Source organism: Chrysemys picta, chromosome 2 (assembly GCF_011386835.1).
Source record: "Chrysemys picta bellii isolate R12L10 chromosome 2, ASM1138683v2, whole genome shotgun sequence".
NCBI classification, from domain to species: Eukaryota; Metazoa; Chordata; order Testudines; family Emydidae; genus Chrysemys; species Chrysemys picta.
In genome coordinates, this window is record NC_088792.1 from 175654986 (window position 1) to 175674093 (window position 19108).

The 19108-nt window shown below is 40.0% G+C and overlaps 1 protein-coding gene across 11 annotated transcripts in view; it reads right to left on the bottom strand.

Moving 5' to 3' along the window:
* LOC101940961 (collagen alpha-1(IX) chain-like) overlaps positions 1 to 19108 on the bottom strand; it is a 59629-nt gene that overhangs the window by 29384 nt on the left and 11137 nt on the right. For 3 of the 11 annotated variants that reach the window (XM_065584946.1, XM_042860558.2, XM_024102863.3), the window contains exons 1-4: positions 8904 to 9169; positions 3466 to 3574; positions 1040 to 1381; positions 467 to 590 (exon numbers count right to left, since the gene is read on the bottom strand). In XM_065584946.1, the coding sequence (XP_065441018.1) occupies positions 467 to 590; positions 1040 to 1381; positions 3466 to 3574; positions 8904 to 8948 (620 nt within the window). In that variant the 5' untranslated portion in view covers positions 8949 to 9169. Of the gene's footprint in view, positions 1 to 466; positions 591 to 1039; positions 1382 to 3465; positions 3575 to 8811; positions 9171 to 11627; positions 11664 to 19108 lie in introns of those variants that run through there. The other 8 variants (XM_042860559.2, XM_024102861.3, XM_042860561.2 and 5 more) reach the window with 8 other exon arrangements.

The window sequence follows — 19108 nt, forward strand, 5'->3', positions numbered from 1 at the left end:
GTTTATATCCATTTTTCTTGTGCGAGCATTGGCCCTTAACTTAAATAACTCCTTTCTCTCCCTGATGTTTATCCCTCTGATGGGTCCCTCTCGATGGAAAGGGATTAACTATATAGAGCAGTGGTTTCAAAATCACAGCTGTATCTCTAGTGCAGACTGGGCCTTTTTGTCTAAAGAAACCCATATGTCTGGAATTGAGGAATGAAGTATTACAGATAGTCAGGGGACAATGTTATAGTCTCATGCCACAGTAGATGAGGATTCTTGGGACTCTTCATTGTCCATTGACTTATATGGAGCTATACCGATTTAAACCAACTGAGCATCTGACACATTAATTTGAATCTATACTTCAGTGCACATACTGAAGTTCACTGAAACAAAATATTAAGATGTTAACAAGATTAAGGGGTTTACATAATCCCAATTTAAAGGCCTAATAGGTTGTTGATGTCATTTTACATACCTGGTTTCTCTTCTGACTTGCACGCTTGGTCCAAGCTGATAAGCTGTCAGGTCGCTTTGTGATCCGGGAACAATACTAACTCCAGAAGCCCTGTGTACTTCTAGTTCTTCCAATAGATCAGTGACTAAAATGGAACAGTGGTCAACATGACTAACATGAAAATGGTGAAAAAAGTCATCACGTGTTTGGATAAGGAGCTACTACCAACATATGGAATGGATGGTAATGTTCCCAACAGGGGGAGGGAGATGTTCCCAACCTTTCTGACTAAGTAGAGTTGGAGAAAAAGTAGTGTTGGTCACAGCTAATGTCCTGTTATCTAGGAGTAACATAAGAGTGAGCAGAAAAGAAAATAGGAAGAAAATGAAATATTACATCATAATAACAAAATGAGCCTGGGATACAAATTGGGCAAATTAAGATATACTTTCGCTTGTTCAGCCTTAGACATTTCTCATTCCAAACTGGTTTGTATTTGGACATGCAGCTGCTATATGGATAACAGTATGCTACAGCAGTTGTATACATGTGTCATAGAGGGAAAAGTAAGGAAAGAGTAAAGATTATTCATACCTTGTGCTTCTCTTGAGATTTCAGGAACTGGGAAAAGATTTTTCTCTTCACTGAATGATGTCTTAACTGTCAAAGTTGTATCATCTCTAGCATCAACATAGTATTTTGTTGGGAAAGTGTGTTTCTCTCTGTCTGGGTAATAACCTGAAGATGACGACGCATAATATCCAGCTGTGGTTTCCTCTGGGTAATATCTACCAGGATAGTCTGTGAGGAAAGGGATGCTTGTGGATGTCATCCTGAAATCATCTCCTGATTTATAGCCATCATAAGATGTACTTCCTAATTCAGGCAAATAAGGGTATGATTCTGCCGCTATTTTCCTATAGGTGTCTTCGTCACCTAATACATTTTTGAGATACCAATAATAATAAAACATTAATCACATACACAGGCACAATAAAGCACTTTTTATACTAAGGCCCAGATCCTAGCTCTCATTGGTATCAGTGGGAATTAGGAACCTAGCTTTCTCTCAAGATCTGGGCCTAAATTCTCAGTCCAGTGCTTTTTGGTATAGTCATAACTATGTCAATGAAAAAGATGGTTCTAGCCAACCATATCACCAGTCTGAGGTTTTTGAAAAACAAACAGCAGAGATCTGAATAAATACAGGGAGGCTAATAACAAAAATTTAAAAAACCCATAATTAAGAATCTAGTTGTTCTTTCCATCAAGTCTATATTTATTTTCTATTTGTCGAGCTGCTTAGGTGGGAACTGAGCCACCACAGATGGTATCATAGCTGTTTCTGACTCGGTTTGGAACATAACTGAGGACACTGAATCTCTCTTAGGCCTGGTCTACACTGAAAAAGTTATATAGGCATAGCTATGTCAATCAGGGGTGTGAAAAATCCACACACCTGACTGAAGTACCCATTCTGACATAACCCACAGTGTGGATGCAGCTATGCTGATGGAAGATGGATTCTGTCAACATAGCTAATGTCATTTGAGGAGGTAGTGTTCCTACACCAACAGAAAAACCTCTTCAATGTAGGCGGCATCTACATGACTGGGCTATGCTGACGTAATTATGCTGGTATAATTTCATAAGTGTAAACATAGCCTTAGCCACTTTGAGCCTGAATTTTAAAATTAGACAATCACACTTATGTATGCAAACACAAGCATTCGTTCGTAGGCCTAAACACTACTGTAAATTGGACTAATGAAGTAGTCATCAGCATCTCAGTATTCAGCTTGTTACTTTTCATTGATATGTTAGTATATGAGGTCTGGGAACAAATTAAAGGCTTGTGTTTCGCTTTTAGGTGTACAGTGTTCTTTTGTGTATTATTTCTATTAGAAATTGGATGAACTCTAAATGCTGTCATGCCATGCAGTGGTTTTATTTTAATTTATAATATATTTGCATGTAAATAGCATTTTGTTGCATAAACATAGGAATTTATTTACTCATAGAGGCTACTGTATAGCTTGTCTTACTATAGGACCCAATCCTGCAGTCTCCCAATAGGTATTCAAGAACTGCAGGATCAGGAGAATCATAGAACTGGAAGGGACTTCAAGAGGTCATCTAATCCAGTCCCCTGCACTCAAGGCAGGACTAAGTATTATCTAGACCATCCCTGACAGGTGTTTGTCTAACCCCTGCTCTTAAAAATCCCCAATGATGGAGATTCCACAACCTCCCTAGGCAATTTATTCCAGTGCTTAACCACCCTGACAGTTAGGAAGTTTTTCCTAATGTCCAACCTAAACCGCCCTGGCTGCAATTTAAGCCCATTGCTTCTTGTCCAATCCTCAGAGGTTAAGAAGAACAATTCTTCTACCTCTTCCTTGTAACAACCTTTTATGTACTTGAAAATGGTTAATGGGTTTATAGCTCACACTGGGTAAGTCTACACTGCAATTAAACACCTGTGGTTGATCCATGTCAGCTGACTTGGGCTTGCACCGCTCAGGCTGTGAGGTTGTAAAACTGCAGTGTAGACATGTGGGCTTGAGCGGAAGCCCAGGATCTGGAACACAGTGAGTGGAGAGGGTCCCAGAGCCTGGGCTCCAGTCTGAACCCAAATGTCTACACCACAATTTTGGAGCCAAAGCCCAGCAAGCCTGAGTCAACTGACACAGGCCAGCAGGGGGTGTTTAATTATAGTGTAGACATAGATTCAGTTACACAAACTAATCTTGAATCAGCCCCTTTCATGCTATATTTCTATTGCTTTTTATCTACAGATGTTAATGTGCTTTTTCCAATTAATCAATGGGTATTTAAATAATTGGCTTCACCAGCTCATGCTAATTTTTCAGCACTGTGCTCATCATTAAATTTCAAATAGCGCATCAAAGAACCAAATGAAAAGGTGTCATCAAGGTCATTGGCAATCATTCTGGTAAAATATTTACTTTTTTATCATATTTGTTTTTGGAGAAGTTAATTGATTTATCAGCTTGTACCTGAATGGTATCCAGAGTGCTCTTGTCCGTTGACAAGAAAGGACTGCACAGCAAGAAAGACACAGGCAAGTACCCATGTCCCAGCTCTGTTCCATGGCACAGATGAAATCTGGCAAAAAGAATCAGGAAACATGATTGGAACTAAAAGTCATCCTCAGCTTATGGCAAAACAACAGGGTCTCTGTGGAGATGCTGCAGCCCCTATACCTAGCAATTTACATTGCAGCATAGTGGAGTATGTTATAAACTGAGGCAAGATAGTAATATAGCAAACTGCCGTGAAGAGTAAAAGAAAGAAAGAAAAAGAAAAGATTAGTTACAAGGTAAACTTACCACTACATAATTCTTTGTTATAAAAGTAAAAGATTGTAATTGTTAAAATACAGCATGGTTTGCCTTTTGTGCATAAACTTGTACATAATAATCAGTGACAGGACTTGATCACATTAAGAAAACGTGGTGTTTTGCACCTAGTTCTACTTACAGCTACTTAAATGCCTCGTCTTATACACTGTTCCAAATCCACATACTTCCTCAGAGAGAACATAAAATGCTTCACTCTACACCACCAGGATGCATTTCTCCTTTGCAGAGAAAGTGTCCTTCTCCTGCTCTGGCAGTCTCTGGGGCTTCAACCCATGTTAAGTTAAGCATATGCCTAAGTGCTTTCCTGAACAGGGATTCTTTCCTGAATTTTGAACAAAGCTTGAGAAATTTTGTACCACACAGTGTGTGAATGAAAAATCACATATCCAGCAAGCTACTGTGTGGGAGAAATACATGCAACAAATGGATTGGAGGGCTGGCACAAGCCAAGTGTTGGCAGAACTGAGACCTTAATTTCAAAAATATAAACTTAACTCCATTACATTCCTACTATTTAATGTTATGTCTAAAAATAGTCATTTTAAAAATTAGCTGGAATATTTATTTTTTAAAAAGCCCACCACAATTTTCCTCTTGGATTAAGCCTGTGTTTGCCCAGTTAATTTTTCATGGCAATTATGAAAAATGCCAAAGAAACTGGTGTCTATAATGAAAGCACTACTAGAAATGTAACTAGAGAGGAGGAAATGAGCAACAGTTTTTCCCAGTGTATAAGAATTATTAATCATTGAGTCTAGTCAGGAACGTGAATAAAAAGAACCAACTGCCAGCAAAGCTGGACATTCCACACTGGAAAAAAAAATATTGCAGAGGGACTTCTGCAAACACCGGTTTCACAAAAGAAGGGTTCATTGCTTTAAGGACTGGACAGATGTGTGGTTTGCTCACTCCAGCTTGTGAAACCAACAGGCAAGTGCAAAAACTTACTTCCATTGCTGCTTTTGGCCCTGATTCAAGAAACCACTTAAGCAAGTACTTAAGTGCCCTTCCTGAACAAGAATGCTTTTGTGAATGTATGTAAGTATATGGCTGTATGTAACAAGTTAAAACCCATTTCTCAGTATTGCATTTTCCATTGTTTATAAAATCTCTAATAGAAAAGGGCTTCAGCTAAGACTCCATATCCGACCCCGTTGAGACAAGTGATTATAACAAAGTAGTCATTCTGTCTGCCTTTTTCTGCCTGATGTATCAATACATACAGAAACTTTACCAAAAAGTTGCATTTACTTATTTACAACTGAGCGTAAATTAAGATAAAACTTAATGGGTCATTCAACACCATAATATAGCAAAGATTATAATAATTTATGCAAAAATGCGCTGTACAAAAATTCTTACCAATACATTTCTGCCGGAAGTTTTAATTTAATTTTAATATAATATATGCCCATAATGATGCCCAGATCTTTTTCCTGGAGTGGTTACAGTTTCTTCAGAATGCAACGAGGTATACAGGTTGTCCTTGTTGTTACTTCACACTTAACACTAAATTTCATCTGTTGTTGTGCTATCCATTCACCCAGCTTTGCTAGGGACCTCTGAAATTTCTCGGTATTCTCAAATCTTAACTGATCTAAATAATTTTGTGACATCTACCTATTTTGCCACTTCACTATTAACCCCCCTTTCTATAACATCAGTTCTAGCACAGAATTTTAGGGACCACACAGCTATCTTTTGCCATGTTGAAAACTGACCTTCTATTTGTTTTCTTTCTCTTAGCAAGTTTCTATCCATGGCAGTACTTTGACTCTCACTCCATGATTACTTAGGGCAGCAGTTCTCAACCGGGGTCTGGGGGCCCCTGGGGAGAGCGTGAGCAGGTTTCAGGAGGTCCACCAAGCAGGGCTGGCATTAGACTCTATGGGGCCCAGGGCAGAAATCCCATGCCCTGCTGTACAGGGATGAAGCCAAAGCCCGAGCAACTTAGCTTTACAGGGCATCCTGTGGCATGGGGCCCCGGGCAATTGTCCTGCTTGCTACCCCCTAATGCCAGCCCTGGCTTTTATACGCAGAACAGTTGTTGTGGCATAAGTGGACCACGGAATCCTTATAGCATGTTGGGGGAGTGGGACTCAGAAAGAAAAAGGTTGAGAACCTCTGACTTAGGGTACATCTACACTGCAAAGAAACCCCACAGCAGTGAGTCTCAGAGCTTGGGTCAACTGACTCGGGCTTGCGGAGCTCACACTGCTGGGTGGAAACTGCAGTGTAGATGTTTGGCCTTCGGATGGAGCCTGAGGTCCAAGATCCTCCCCTCTTCCCTGGTTCCAGAATCCTGGCTGTAGCTACGCTGGTACTTTTAGCCCTGTAGCATAAGCCTTGCAAGCCCGAGTGAGCTGACCTGAGACTTGCTGCTGTGGGTCTTTTTTTGCAGTGTTGGTGTACCCTTCATTTCTTGTGAGGGAAGGGTGATGGATTTGTAGTTAAAGTATGGAATTGGAACTCAGGAGATGTGTTCATTTCCTAGCTCTGTTCAAGATTTCCTCTCTGACTTTTAGCAAATTACTTTTAATCTCCCTGTTCCTCAGTTCCCTATCTGTTAAATGGAGTTAATAATACCTCCCTACCTCACAAAATAATGCACAATAAGACACAATATTTTAGAATATTACATTAATATAATTAAGAATTATAGAAATGTAACTATAAGCCTATATAACCTAGTACCAAGGGGAAAATGTGAGTGATATGATATATTAGGAAAAAATCATTAGGGTGTATTTCATTGTGGTTTTGTGCCAATCCTTGGCTGGTGTAAGTTAGTATACCAAATGGAGGGATGGATCTGAGATTCTGACCTTGTGGGTTTTAGATTTATGCCAGTTCATATATTTTTTTAAACTTTTGAAGACTTTTTCATCCAGAAAGAATCCTGAATGAGATTTGGGACTTGTTTTCAGCATAAAAGACCTAACTGACTTCCCCCTCCCCCTTTTTTAAGGCCTTGATTCAGCAAAGCATTTAACCACACGCTTAACTTTCAACTTGAAATCAATGGGACTTTTAAACATGTGCCTAAGTGCTCAACAGAATCAGTGCTTAAATGACAACAGAGCAGTGTAGTAATGAAAACATGCATCTTCAATGAAAAGGTAATTTTGAATAGTCAGATTATCACCAAAATACTTCCTCTAAAGGGCAAACAAACCATAATTTGTGAAGGCAAATTATTCAGATTATAACTATACAATCTTCAAATGCCAGTGAGTTTTCTTATTACCCTGCTAAGTAGAAAGGCAGTTTCACTGTTGGCAATTTTAAGCAGCATTGTTTTAAATACAAAACAAAAGCCACCAACCTCTCCCTCCTTCCAAATCTTGTTTTAGACAAGATATCGGTTCTCATTTTACATATACCATATGGCATCATATCGTACTCCTGCAGGGGAAGCCGCAGGACTCAGGGGAGTAGGAGTTTGCACTAATGCCCAGTGTATTTATTCAGGCAAAGATATTTGATTTTTCAGTAGACAACATGTTATCATCCAGGTTGCTACAAAATAGAAACATTACGCATGACAACAATGGTTAACACAGGGCCTGATTTTTACCAACAGACACATAAGTAACTATTCGTGGAAGTAGGCCAGTTGAGTTCATGTGTGTAGTGTTTGCAGGAGTGAGCACATATACTGTGGTAATCTGTACACTGTCATTTTGTCTTGCTAATGATTTACTCCTGCTGGGTAGTTCTCCAAAAATGACACAAACTTCTTCCCATGAGAGGTTTCCATTTAATTAAATAAAATGGGAAAAAGTTACTCAAATCACAGTGTAAAGCTTAATATTTGGCACTGATGTGAAAAAATGAATTATTAAAAATATAGTTACAGAGCATGTCTCTGATCAACAGGAGGAACTATCCTGTAGCAGGTTTTGGGGTAAAAATCATTTAAGGAAATTTTTGGTAGATTTCTTGCTTATTCACAGAGTGACTGTTTAACCAGACAAGCAAAACACCAAGGTAGGAGTTCTTGAACTTTTTCTTGGAGCAGACCACATTTTAACAGAACAGTTGTTTCATGGATCGCCTCCAATTCACAAACCCAAAACAATGCTGTGGAAACTACAGTAATTACTTATATGTTAAAGTAATATTGAGGAAGTATGTGTGTATTTCCAGTTGTCTTTTAATTACATTTGACAGCAGGAAACAAAAAGAGCCAGCATCCAGGGCTTCGATCATGCAAATTCTTAAGTAGTCTCACTGACTTCAACTGGGTCTATTTGAGTAAACCCCAAATAGAACCTATGCCTTGAAGTCAGTAGGACTGCTCAAGTGTTTAAAATTAAGCACATGCTAAGTCCTTTTCTGTATCAGTGCCAGAGTTCTCAGCACCTTACAGATCCAAGTCTTATGTCTCCTATTGAATACAATTGGAGTCTTTCCATTGATTTCAAAAGAAGATGGATTTTGTCCTATGGAAAGTCCACATTAGTGAATGACTTTGAGCCTTTGCTTATAATTGTTTCCCTCTAAAACAGGAGAGTATAAAAAGTACTATGCATTTACAGCTTTTTCACATTTCTTTTAAATATTACTATGGCTTTTAAAAACCCCACAGAGCAAATGTTTTTGTTTACCCTTTCATGCACAAAGTACAGAATATCTTTCCTTTAAATTCATTTTAAGAAAATGTCTTACATCCAACTTACCATCATGCAGTTCTGCAGATTTCATAAGCAGTGATTTAATGAATATAGGAAGGAACATGACCTCTTGGTCACACAACACTCAGAAATGGATATCCGTGAAACATGTCCACAAACATATACATATAAAGTACATTTCAGAAAATATCTTTTGAAAGTACCTCATGCCCCCCCCACATCGTACATTATTTTAAAAGCTAAATTATCTTGCTAATAAAATTTTGAGAACTGAGCTTAAAGACAATGATTGAAAATTAGCAATGGAGGTTGGGGCTGGGGGAGAAGAAAGATTTGACTGTACCTTTGTACACAAGTCTGCCATAATTTTCCAGTTGCTAACCCCTAAAAGCACTGTCCAGATATGTACCAGCAATTACAGATATGGTAACAAACCCGCTTTGCCCTTAATTCTTCCTTTTTATAGCTGTGTCTCTGCATATTTTCTCTCTCTTCCTTGACTTTTCCTCTTCATAGCTCAGTGAAGTGACACTTCCAAGATTCCACCAGCCTTCCTGTTTGCCATCTAGCACATGCTGATCTCAGAAAGCCATGGGCAGCCTATAGCAATCCCCAAAGTGGTGAGAAATACCCCACTCCCAAATGCAAATATCTCTGACTGCCTTCAACTTCTACTCTTAGTCCTCTCCTTCCAGTCCAGCCTTCACCCTGTAATGATTTGTGATTTAAACAGTACATGGCACTTTTGCAACTCTCATCATTTTTTCCTTTTAAATAATAAGTGTAAAACTATATAAAAGGAATGTTAAGCTCACTGTTAAAATGACAGGGCAAAGCATAGTTAAAATTCCTAGAGTAATTTTATCTCACCTATGCAGTATTTGCTATTCTTCTTTTGGTTAAATGTATAACTGAATATTGGTCTTTTAAAACTTTTTTGTGGTGTTGACCACATCTTAATAGGTACTGTTTAAATCCCACGTTGACTACTGCAACACCTTTCTCTCTGGCCTCTGTAAAGCCCACATTGCTTCACTCCGGTCTATATGAAATGCTACAGCTAAACTCATCTTCCTTGTCCATTGATTTGATTGCCATTCTCCTCCTCAAGTTATTCCACTGCTTCCATTTCCATTATTGTATCAAGAGCCAGGACAATGTGACCTGCCAGCTCTCTGCAGACTACTAGTAAATGCTCTGTGGATCACAGTTTGAGAATCGCTGGCTTCATATTTTATTATTTATTACCCTGATTCTGCAAACCCATAAGGCTACTCATGTGCTTAAAGTTAAACTTGTGAATAAGTATTTTCAGGATCAGGACCTACATTTTTAAAATTTACCCCAACCCTCACCCCACCTCCCACTGAGCTGTGCAATGTGGTCAAGTAAATGTTCTTGGAGGATTCACCTTTTGCATATCCTGGCTATTTTAAACCAGCAACCTTATGGTTGCATTGACATCATTATTCCATGTAATTGTTTTCATTGTTCTTTTCATTTAAAATAAACTTGACTAAAGCAGAAAAGAGCAGATAAATGATTTTTATTGTTAAATCTCAAGATCTTAATTGAAGAGCAGATTGTTACACTTTCATGAACTATGCAGCAATCTGTCCCCTGCCTATAACCAGCAGTGGGTGGATTATGTCAATGTACTCTCTGTGGGAGCTGGAAGTTGTACTGTTAGTCATGGCCTCATTTATACAGCTCACTCCAACAGTCAGATTTAGATACTGAGGGTGCACTAAATTACACCAGCTGAGGATTAGGCCATAAATGTTCATTTTTGTCTTTATCAGGTTGTTGTATGATATGATGGCTCCCTGGTGATAGATTACACCATGTTCCATCTCCCTCTAAATTTTCCTGTCTATCATCTCACTAAGGATCTGAAGAACTACCACCTTAACCTGCAGAGGTAGAAAATGCATTCAGTGTACAGTAGACAAAGTACAAATAAGAGCAAAAGCTTCCCATATTGACAAGGCATCTGTTATAAATCCTATAGTATGGGCATTCCTCACAAGAAAAGGAGATGTTAACCTCCTGGCCTCAGTGTCATGTGTTATAAACAGTGTGATGCGACAAACACAGGCTGGAGGCCGCTTGCCTCATCTGGAACTGCAACTGCAACTCCCATGCCTCTGGATGTTCATGCATGCACTTACACTCACACACACACGCATATGCACTTCAATTACTCACTGGGCCATGTCACTGTCAATGTCACTGTGCCACTGGCTGCCCAAACTATGATTTCAGCACCACAGACAGTTCCTTAAAACAACATCACAAGCTAGTATATGGGAGATCTTTGACTTTCCTGACCTTGCACAGAAATGTTTTGTCCATAGTAAACTAAGCATTAATTTGACTGCTAGTCTGTCTAGAGAGTAATGCTTCACTGTCATTCATGGAACTGCTGCTATCCCAAATTCTCTTACATTAGCACCTTGGTCTAGTAGAATAATTTTTACTGATTGACTGTGTTTTTTGTTTGTCTTTCATCTCCATCCTCTGAAGCATCAGAGATGGCCATGCCTGGAGATGGGACATTGGGCATGGTGGGCCAGGGATCTGAGGTGGCACCAAGCATTCTCTTTGCTGGCTTGTTCTTGCTCACATGCTCAGGGTCTAACTGATCATCATATGTGGGTGTAACAAAGTTCCTCCTCTATCTTGGTGGGTCCTGCGCTTATTGGTGGATTTTCTTGCCCCAGAGATTCACCATGTGGGTTGGGGAACAGCCCAGAGACCTTCCCTTCTGGAAGAACCCACAGTCCAGGTCAATTGGGAGGTTTGGGGGGAACCCGGGCCCGCCCTCTACTCCTGGTTCCAGCCCAGGGCCCTGTGGACTGCAGCTGTCTATAGTGCCTCCTGTAACAGCTGCATGACAGCTACAACTCCCTGGGCTACTTCTCCATGGCCTCCTCCAAACACCTTCCTTATTTTCACCACAGGACCTTCCTCCTGGTGTCTGATAACGCTTGTGCTCCTCCGTCCTCCAGCAGCACACTCTCTCACTCTCAGACTGATTCTTCATGGCCTTGTTATTTGTTCTGGCTTCTCTGACTTTATGCCATGTGAGAGGAGAAGACAGAATATGCTGAGAATGACAACCTATATGTTGTCATAAAATGACTTCCTGCTGCTTACCTGGTAGACAGTTCTTTTCTCCATCTCATCCAGCTTCTAAAAAGATACAAGACAGATGTTTTCCTATTGTTAGTTAGGGATCCCAGAGCTCATTCACAAGTCAGACTGACCAGTAGGTTCTCCTACAGAAACAACAAAGGCAGCACCCTCAACATACTGGCCAAATTCATCCCTGGTGTAAACCAACTGATGGCAATGGAGTTAGACAAGGGATGAATGTGGTCCAATGAGCTTATTTCCATTAGGTTGAGTCTGTGGGGCCTTCCCTTCTGAATAGGAAAGAGGAAAATGGAAAAAATAAATTCCTCAACAGCTTTGGATGAATTTAATGTTGCAGAGGGACACTGTGCATTGCTCAATAAAACACTCTCAGCTCTAGACTCTGCCTCCACAGTTAGGTGCGCCTCAGGACACTGTGCACTGGGAGTAATAAAGACATTGATAGAGCAGTATGTAAGCTGCCTGTGCAGAGATTAACTGATTCCACAAGACTCGTCTGCTAAGAAACTGTGCTTCTGTTTTGCAGCTACATTGGAAGGAAAACCTACCCCAGGAGGATCTGGAGGAGAAAACAGTACCAACTATGCATCTCTGCTCTGGCCGTTTGTTCTATCCCTGACAATGGAACAATCAGTGTAAATAATCCATTAGCAGTTTACAGAGAATAACTTTCCTTACTCTGGCCCCTGTTTCTTTTTTCTGCATGCTGCTCCATGAGGGGGCACATTGCTCATCTGAAATATTAGGAAGCAACTGCCCTTTTCATTGTTAGGTGTATGTCCAGAGTTTAATTTATGCCAGGGCTTGCCAGTGCTGAGTCCTGGCACCTCTAGGCTTGGCAGGTCATAGTTCCAGCACCTCTGGGCTTGCTATGTTAATTATGAAAGTAAAACAATTGCGTGAGCCCCGGTACCTCTTTTGTTACAAATTAAGAACTGTGTATGTCCCTCAGCCAAAGAGAAAGTGACTCAGACTATAGAATGAATCTAAGATGTTGTCTGGAGGGGCTTCAGGATTCCTCAGTGTTTTTAATGGGGAAGTTGTTGAGTCAGGGAAGTCTAAACAGCTAATGTGAATAGAATGTAACACTTAGCAAAGGAGGAGAACTCAATTCCATGGGGAATAAACTTAACCAGGGAATGTTCCTAATCATGTTCTCTCCATAGAGCAGAACTCCATAACTGTATGGGGAAGGGAAAGGGGAATAAGCTCTGAATGGGAGTCAGTTCTTTAATGATCACTGTGCTGTAAAATATACTTAATGACATGATAAATTACTTTCTGGGTATAGAGACATGTGCAAAAGGATGGAGGGCAAGGCAGGGAGTTGTGATAGGATCCCTGGGGTGCAATCTGAACTGTGAGACCATTGGGCCCTCTGTCCTGGGCTCCCTCTCACACTGATGCTGTGACAAGCTGCAAACCTGTGGCAGGTACTGCACTTAAACAGACATCCACAGGAAGGGACACACCCAGCTGAGTTACATGAATACTGCTCCCAGCCACTCATGAACTAACAATAGAGAGGCTCCAGCCAATTCCCCCACAGCTCCCCAGCCTTACATCCTGACTAGTGTAAATTTATAACCCAGTCCACCCACTCTCCATGTGGTGAGGACATGCACCAGCTTTTGTACCTGAGCTGAGGTTTCCCAAGCACTTCAAGAAAATACACTGTTTTAGGTGAAGTATAAAACAGATGTATTAACTACAGAAAGAGAGATTTTAAGTGATTATAAAGTTGTAAGCAGAAAAATTCCGAGAAAGTTACCAAAGAAAATAAAAGAAAAATGTACAATCTAACTCTTAAACCTTATTACACTAGGCAATATTTAGATCAGCAATTTTCTCATCTCACAGGATGTTACAGTTCTTAATACGCAGGCTTCCCCTTAAGCCTGGACCAGTTTCCTCAGATGACCTTCATCTTCTCTTCATTCCAGTTGCTTTCACTGGAGGTGGGGGAGAAGAAAAGCAAAAACATGCTGTCACAGTGTCCTATTTTATATCCTTGGACCATGTGCCTAGAAGATATGTCCTGGTGGGCTTTGCTGAGTCACTGGGCTGGGCAATCCCCTGGGTGTGGTCTTGTGCAACTGAGTCATAGAGTTGAGCATTCCCCACTGTGTTGTGCTTGGGCAACTGTCATTGGATTGTAGATCCCTTGATTACAACTCCCCTACTGATTAATGGTTATTGAGCACCCTCCTAGGCGTGGGTCCTTTGTATGTCACTAGCAAACATACAGCATATTTCAGTAACAACCATACAGCAAAACTCATAACTTCATACACACTAATGAATACATATTTGGACAGAACCATGGGTTACAGCATGGCCTTTCTTATATCTTACATGGCATGCTTTGTATGAAATATATCATAACTATCTGAATGATGAATACAGGGGTTCCAGGGTGCTGCTTTGAGGCACAGGGTGTCACAGGAGTCCATTATCTACAATAGGCTGCCACAGGAAGTAGATGGGTCAGTGAAGGAACGTCAGTGAAGATCAGAGGAATTTACCTGTTCGCAAGATCCTAGTCTTTGCAGATTAAACAGACGGTACCCTAGTTCGTAAGACTTCAATATACCACTAGAAATATATTGGTTCACTGGAGTGGAGTTGCAGTCCTTTAAATTAAATGCAGTGCCTGCCTCGCCTAGTCCATGAATCTAAAATCTCCTGCCCCCTTTCTGAAGTGCAAGGTTCTAAAATGTGAGTGCTTTCCCCCAGAGTGTTAACTTTCCAGTACCTGTAGAGAAGGCACAGAATAGCAATGGATACTTGCTTTCATGGATTCCTGATCTTGGCATAGTGCTATGCCTGTGATACTAGGTCCATCACCAGGCAAAGAAAATCCCTTAGGAACTGCAAGCCTGCATCCCTTACATAGGTGCTATCCCTGCACTCTTGCGAAACCCCAGATGGTGAATCCCATATGAGCTCTAGTTTCTTTTTAATGGTCCTGAGTACACTTTGCATGTGATTCTAAGACTTAGGTTATCTGGTGGCAGCTGTTATTGGCCATGGTCCCATGACGAAAGAGATGTTGCAAACTCTGATAGCTGGCACAAGTGATGAAGCACGAAGTAAAACTGCCATTGTTGAACAAGATATGAACACAATACAACCCTTGAATTTTTTATTTCTGATGCCTTACATAATCCTGTTGTCTTGAAACCTACATGAAGAGGCAAAACAGATTCTTGACCTCTATTGCATTGGTTACATGTTCCCATCTCTGGGGAAAACATGTTGGTTAAATGTCCACTAGCTAATCAGCTCAGACCTGTGACCCTTTGTTGTTATGAAAATTGTTGTTAGCACTATTAATAACTAGTAACATATTGCAGTATCATTTAAAGGCCTCAGTCAGGTCAGGGCCCCATTGTACTAGTGCTATACAAACATATAATAGAGACGGTCCTTGCCCTGAAGAATTTACATCCTAAATTATTTTTTGTATTCCTTCACTTATAAAACTAGGTGCCTTAGCTACTACTAGCCCAGTTGTGCAGGGCACAGAAAGAAGACATGTTTAGCTAACGTGTGTAAAACTCCCCTGAACATTACCTGAAATAGCTTTTCTGGCCACAAATTGTCATAACTTGAAAATGTGATATCTCAGGCAGATCCCAGGCTAGAATCAAGTGCTGTGTTTTCCATCCAGATGCTGGGAATCTCCCCTTTCAACGGTATAAACTCCTGTTTCAAGCTCTGCAAGGTTATGCAATGTCAGACCTTAAACCTGTCACTGCCCATTGACTGTCTGGGCTTCAGAGGATTTGGGGAGGTACGCATGAGCATGGGGGGGGGAAGGGAATCCGCATTTGGCAGAAAGATGGAAATATTTTTGTCAGCTGTGTGATGATGCTTGGGAGCTTGGAATGTTTAGAGTAAGTCCCAGTAGAGGTAATTTAGCACATAGCTCTGCAATTTACCATGTCGTTTAGGCGGAAATGTTTAAACAGCCAAGTACAATGTGCAGAATAATGTCCTTAAGGTGCCCTCTAGTGGCTTGTAGCAGAGATTGTCTATCAAAGCAAAACAAAGTTCCATTTGACTGAATTTATTACAGGGCAAAAGGACCCCAACTCCTCAGTCCAGACAGCAATTGAAGAGGCCATTGCAACTATTCACATTCAGCAGCATAGAATGTGAAAAGTAAAGAGTGCCGCTCAGCTTGGGCTCGAGATCTGTGCAGAATGGGGAGACGATCCCCACTGTTCAAATGCCCACAGAAGTCTGGATGTTAATATGGCTGGTGCAGCTGGCTATGAAAAGAAAGTGGAAATAAAACTAACAAATGGATCTTTGAATAGATTTTTTTTAAAGTGCAGCAGCAACACATGGGGATAATTTCATTTATTCTCTTACAAAGTACAGAGAACTGTAGTGTTGAAACAACTGAAGCTAAAGTTACAGGGCCAGATCCTCAGTACTGGTGTAAATTGGTGTAGCAAAGCACCATTTAAAGTCAATGGAACTATGCCAAATTACACCAGCGGAGGATCTGGCCCATAGTTTTCTAGCTAGAATACCATAGTTTGGTTGAAAGGTAAACAAAACACAAATCAAGCAATAACATTTTAAATCTTAAAATGCATTAAGTGAATTAATTGTGCCGTGTGAGTTAGGTGGGTTCCTAATGTTTAATTGTTAGTGGTTGAGTTTTTGAATCTTTAAATTGGCATTAGTTCCCAATAGAACTCATCAGTTTTGACTACAGTAGAACCTCAGAGTTACGAACACCAGAGTTACTAACTGACCAGTCAATCACACATCTCATTTGGAACCAGAAGTACACAATCAGGCAGTAGCAGAGACAAAAAAACAAAAAGCAAATACAGTACAGTACTGTGTTAAATGTAAACTACTTTGAAAAAAAAGGGAAAGCAGCATTTTTCTTCTGCATAGTAAAGTTTCAAAGCTGTATTAAGTCAATGTTCAGTTGTAAACTTTTGGAAGAGCAACCATAACATTTTGTTCAGAGTTACGAACGTTTCAGAGTTACAATCAATCTCCATTCCCAAGGTGTTTGTAACTCTGAGGTTCTACTGTATAGGCTGTTTGCCGCAGCTGGCAAAAGAGTAGTAATAATTCAATATGACTGAATCATAAAATTTTAAAATTCAGAAGACCACAGAGCATTCTCAAAACTTTATAGTCATTTTTTAAATCTATGTTTAAATGTTAAGACCACTTTGTATTCATTCCCACCTCTAACTTTCTTTATTTCTTCCAGGTTCTTCTCCAGCTGTTGGAATCAATGGCAGATCCACTTCCAGCTCCCATTATGCAGCTCTGTCGTGGCAGTGGGAGACAGCACTTGCTACCAGAGAGTGAAGATCAGCTAAATCATCACAGATACAAACTTGACAAGAAGACACAAGGTTAGCAGAACTTGCTTCCTTCCCCCCTTAGTCAGGGCTGGCAATGCAGACCCATAGAACATGTGAAATTGGTACTTTGACAAACCAGCTGGCCAGGCCTGACGTTCTTGGATTGAAATCAGAGTTCTCAGTCTCTTAGGGGGACTGCCTGATTGATGACAGAGAAAAGAAGCAACTTAGCTAAGGTCACCCAGCAGCTCTATGGCAGAGCTAGGAATAGAAACCAGGTCCCCTGAGTCCCAGTCCTTCACCCTTTCTACTGTACTACACTAGCTCTGCAAGATAAGTGGAACCAATCACAGTAATTTAGAACCTACATGAAAAGAGTGATTGGTCCTAAAAGAGTTCACTATAGCCAACATTTGTAATGGCAATTAATTTTTTTAAAACTGTATCATGTTTTGCAGCATAGTAAAGGGACTTTGCAGTTCTGTTAACTTGTGAAGCTAGATTGTGAATGAGTGCAGTGTGATCACATTGGCCATGACTTAGGCCAGTACTTTCTTTAACTTTAAACATGCGCCTAAGACCCATTGACTTCAATGACACTTAAGCATGTGCTTTAAGTTAAACTTATACTTAAGTGTTTGTCTGGGTATGGATGCTTTCCTGGTGTGGGGTCATTTATTGGCATAATATTGAGAAATACACTATTTATACAATTAACATGTTCATGCTGTTGTGATATCTATTTCTAATAACTTGGGAGGCACTCAGATGCCATGGTAATGGGAAGCCAGAAGTACTTCATAACCTGCCAGATCTAAATGTATCAAATCCCAAAATGAAGGTCATGCAAAAATCATTCAAGCAGGAAACAAAGTGTTGCGAGAATCATTCCTTTGATGTAAATAACTCTATAAATTCAGTTTATTATTATGCATTTCTAATGCATATAATTTTCATAATAAAAGTGAGGAGACCCGCAGTTGTGTAGTTGCAGGTGACTTTGGGACTAAAAGGAGTAACTTCTCTTGAAATGACAGACACTTCACTTGTATGAGGCCAGATGGATAAAGAAGAGATTATTTTATCCTGGTTCTGTTGCTGCACCAAATCATGAACCATAAATACATGCTTGAAGCTGACACATTCCCACACCATGCAACTCTCTAGTTTCTTTGAAAAGTGCTAGCATTCTTTGTGAGGATACTCTTCATGGGGAAAACTTTCAAACAGCAAAGATTTTTCCCATGAAAGTTTGCTGAAGATTTCAGCTCACCACAGAATATTTGCAAAGCAAAATGCAGATGTTTTTCCAAGTTCTGCTCACATGACCTTTAATTAAAAATGTTTCCCTTTAAAACTTGTGGCCTATAAGCATGCCTGGGGGAGTTGACCACAGTCATTTAGAAATCAAAAACTCTAGACATGTGGCTGAAATATGGCTGGGAGAAAAATAGAACAAAATAAATTAACTGACACTGAAAGTAACTTGAAATGCAACTGTTTAATTATGATGTTTTCCAGCAGGATGCTGGAGATTGAGGAAAGAAGGGAAACCTGGTACAAGCAAGTTGATTTTTGCAGTTTTGAGTAATTTATGCAGTGCTGCATATTGTCATTTATTATTTTTATTTAGCTTTTGGTTTGTAAAATGCACCTATCAGGCTCTCCGAGCACTTGTACATCATATGAAACACATTAAATAATGACGTCAACAATTAACAAAATTGACTCAGTTTGCCATTTAAACAAGTCAGTGAAATCCCCAGATCAAAAAAAAGTTTGAGTACATTAAAAATTTGCACACTGAAATAGTGAAAATGGAGTTCCTTCTAATTATTCTCATTAATGGCATCCTTTTCATTTCTGTCTTGGCAGAGAAAGAAAGGACTGAGTGGATACTGAAACTCAACTAGTATCCTATCACTTTAAAAATTCTTCTACTCAGGGATGAGGGATGGACAGTTGCACTGCCATAGTACAGCTTGTGCTGTTCTCAAAAGGAAGCTTGACACTGGAACAAGTGGGCCACTGCCCCACATAGAAGAAAATAAAATTAATGTACAATAAAATTACTTTAATCTTAAGTTTCTTCACCAGTCGCTGATGTTTAATGGAATAGCTTTCCAGATGAAGGAA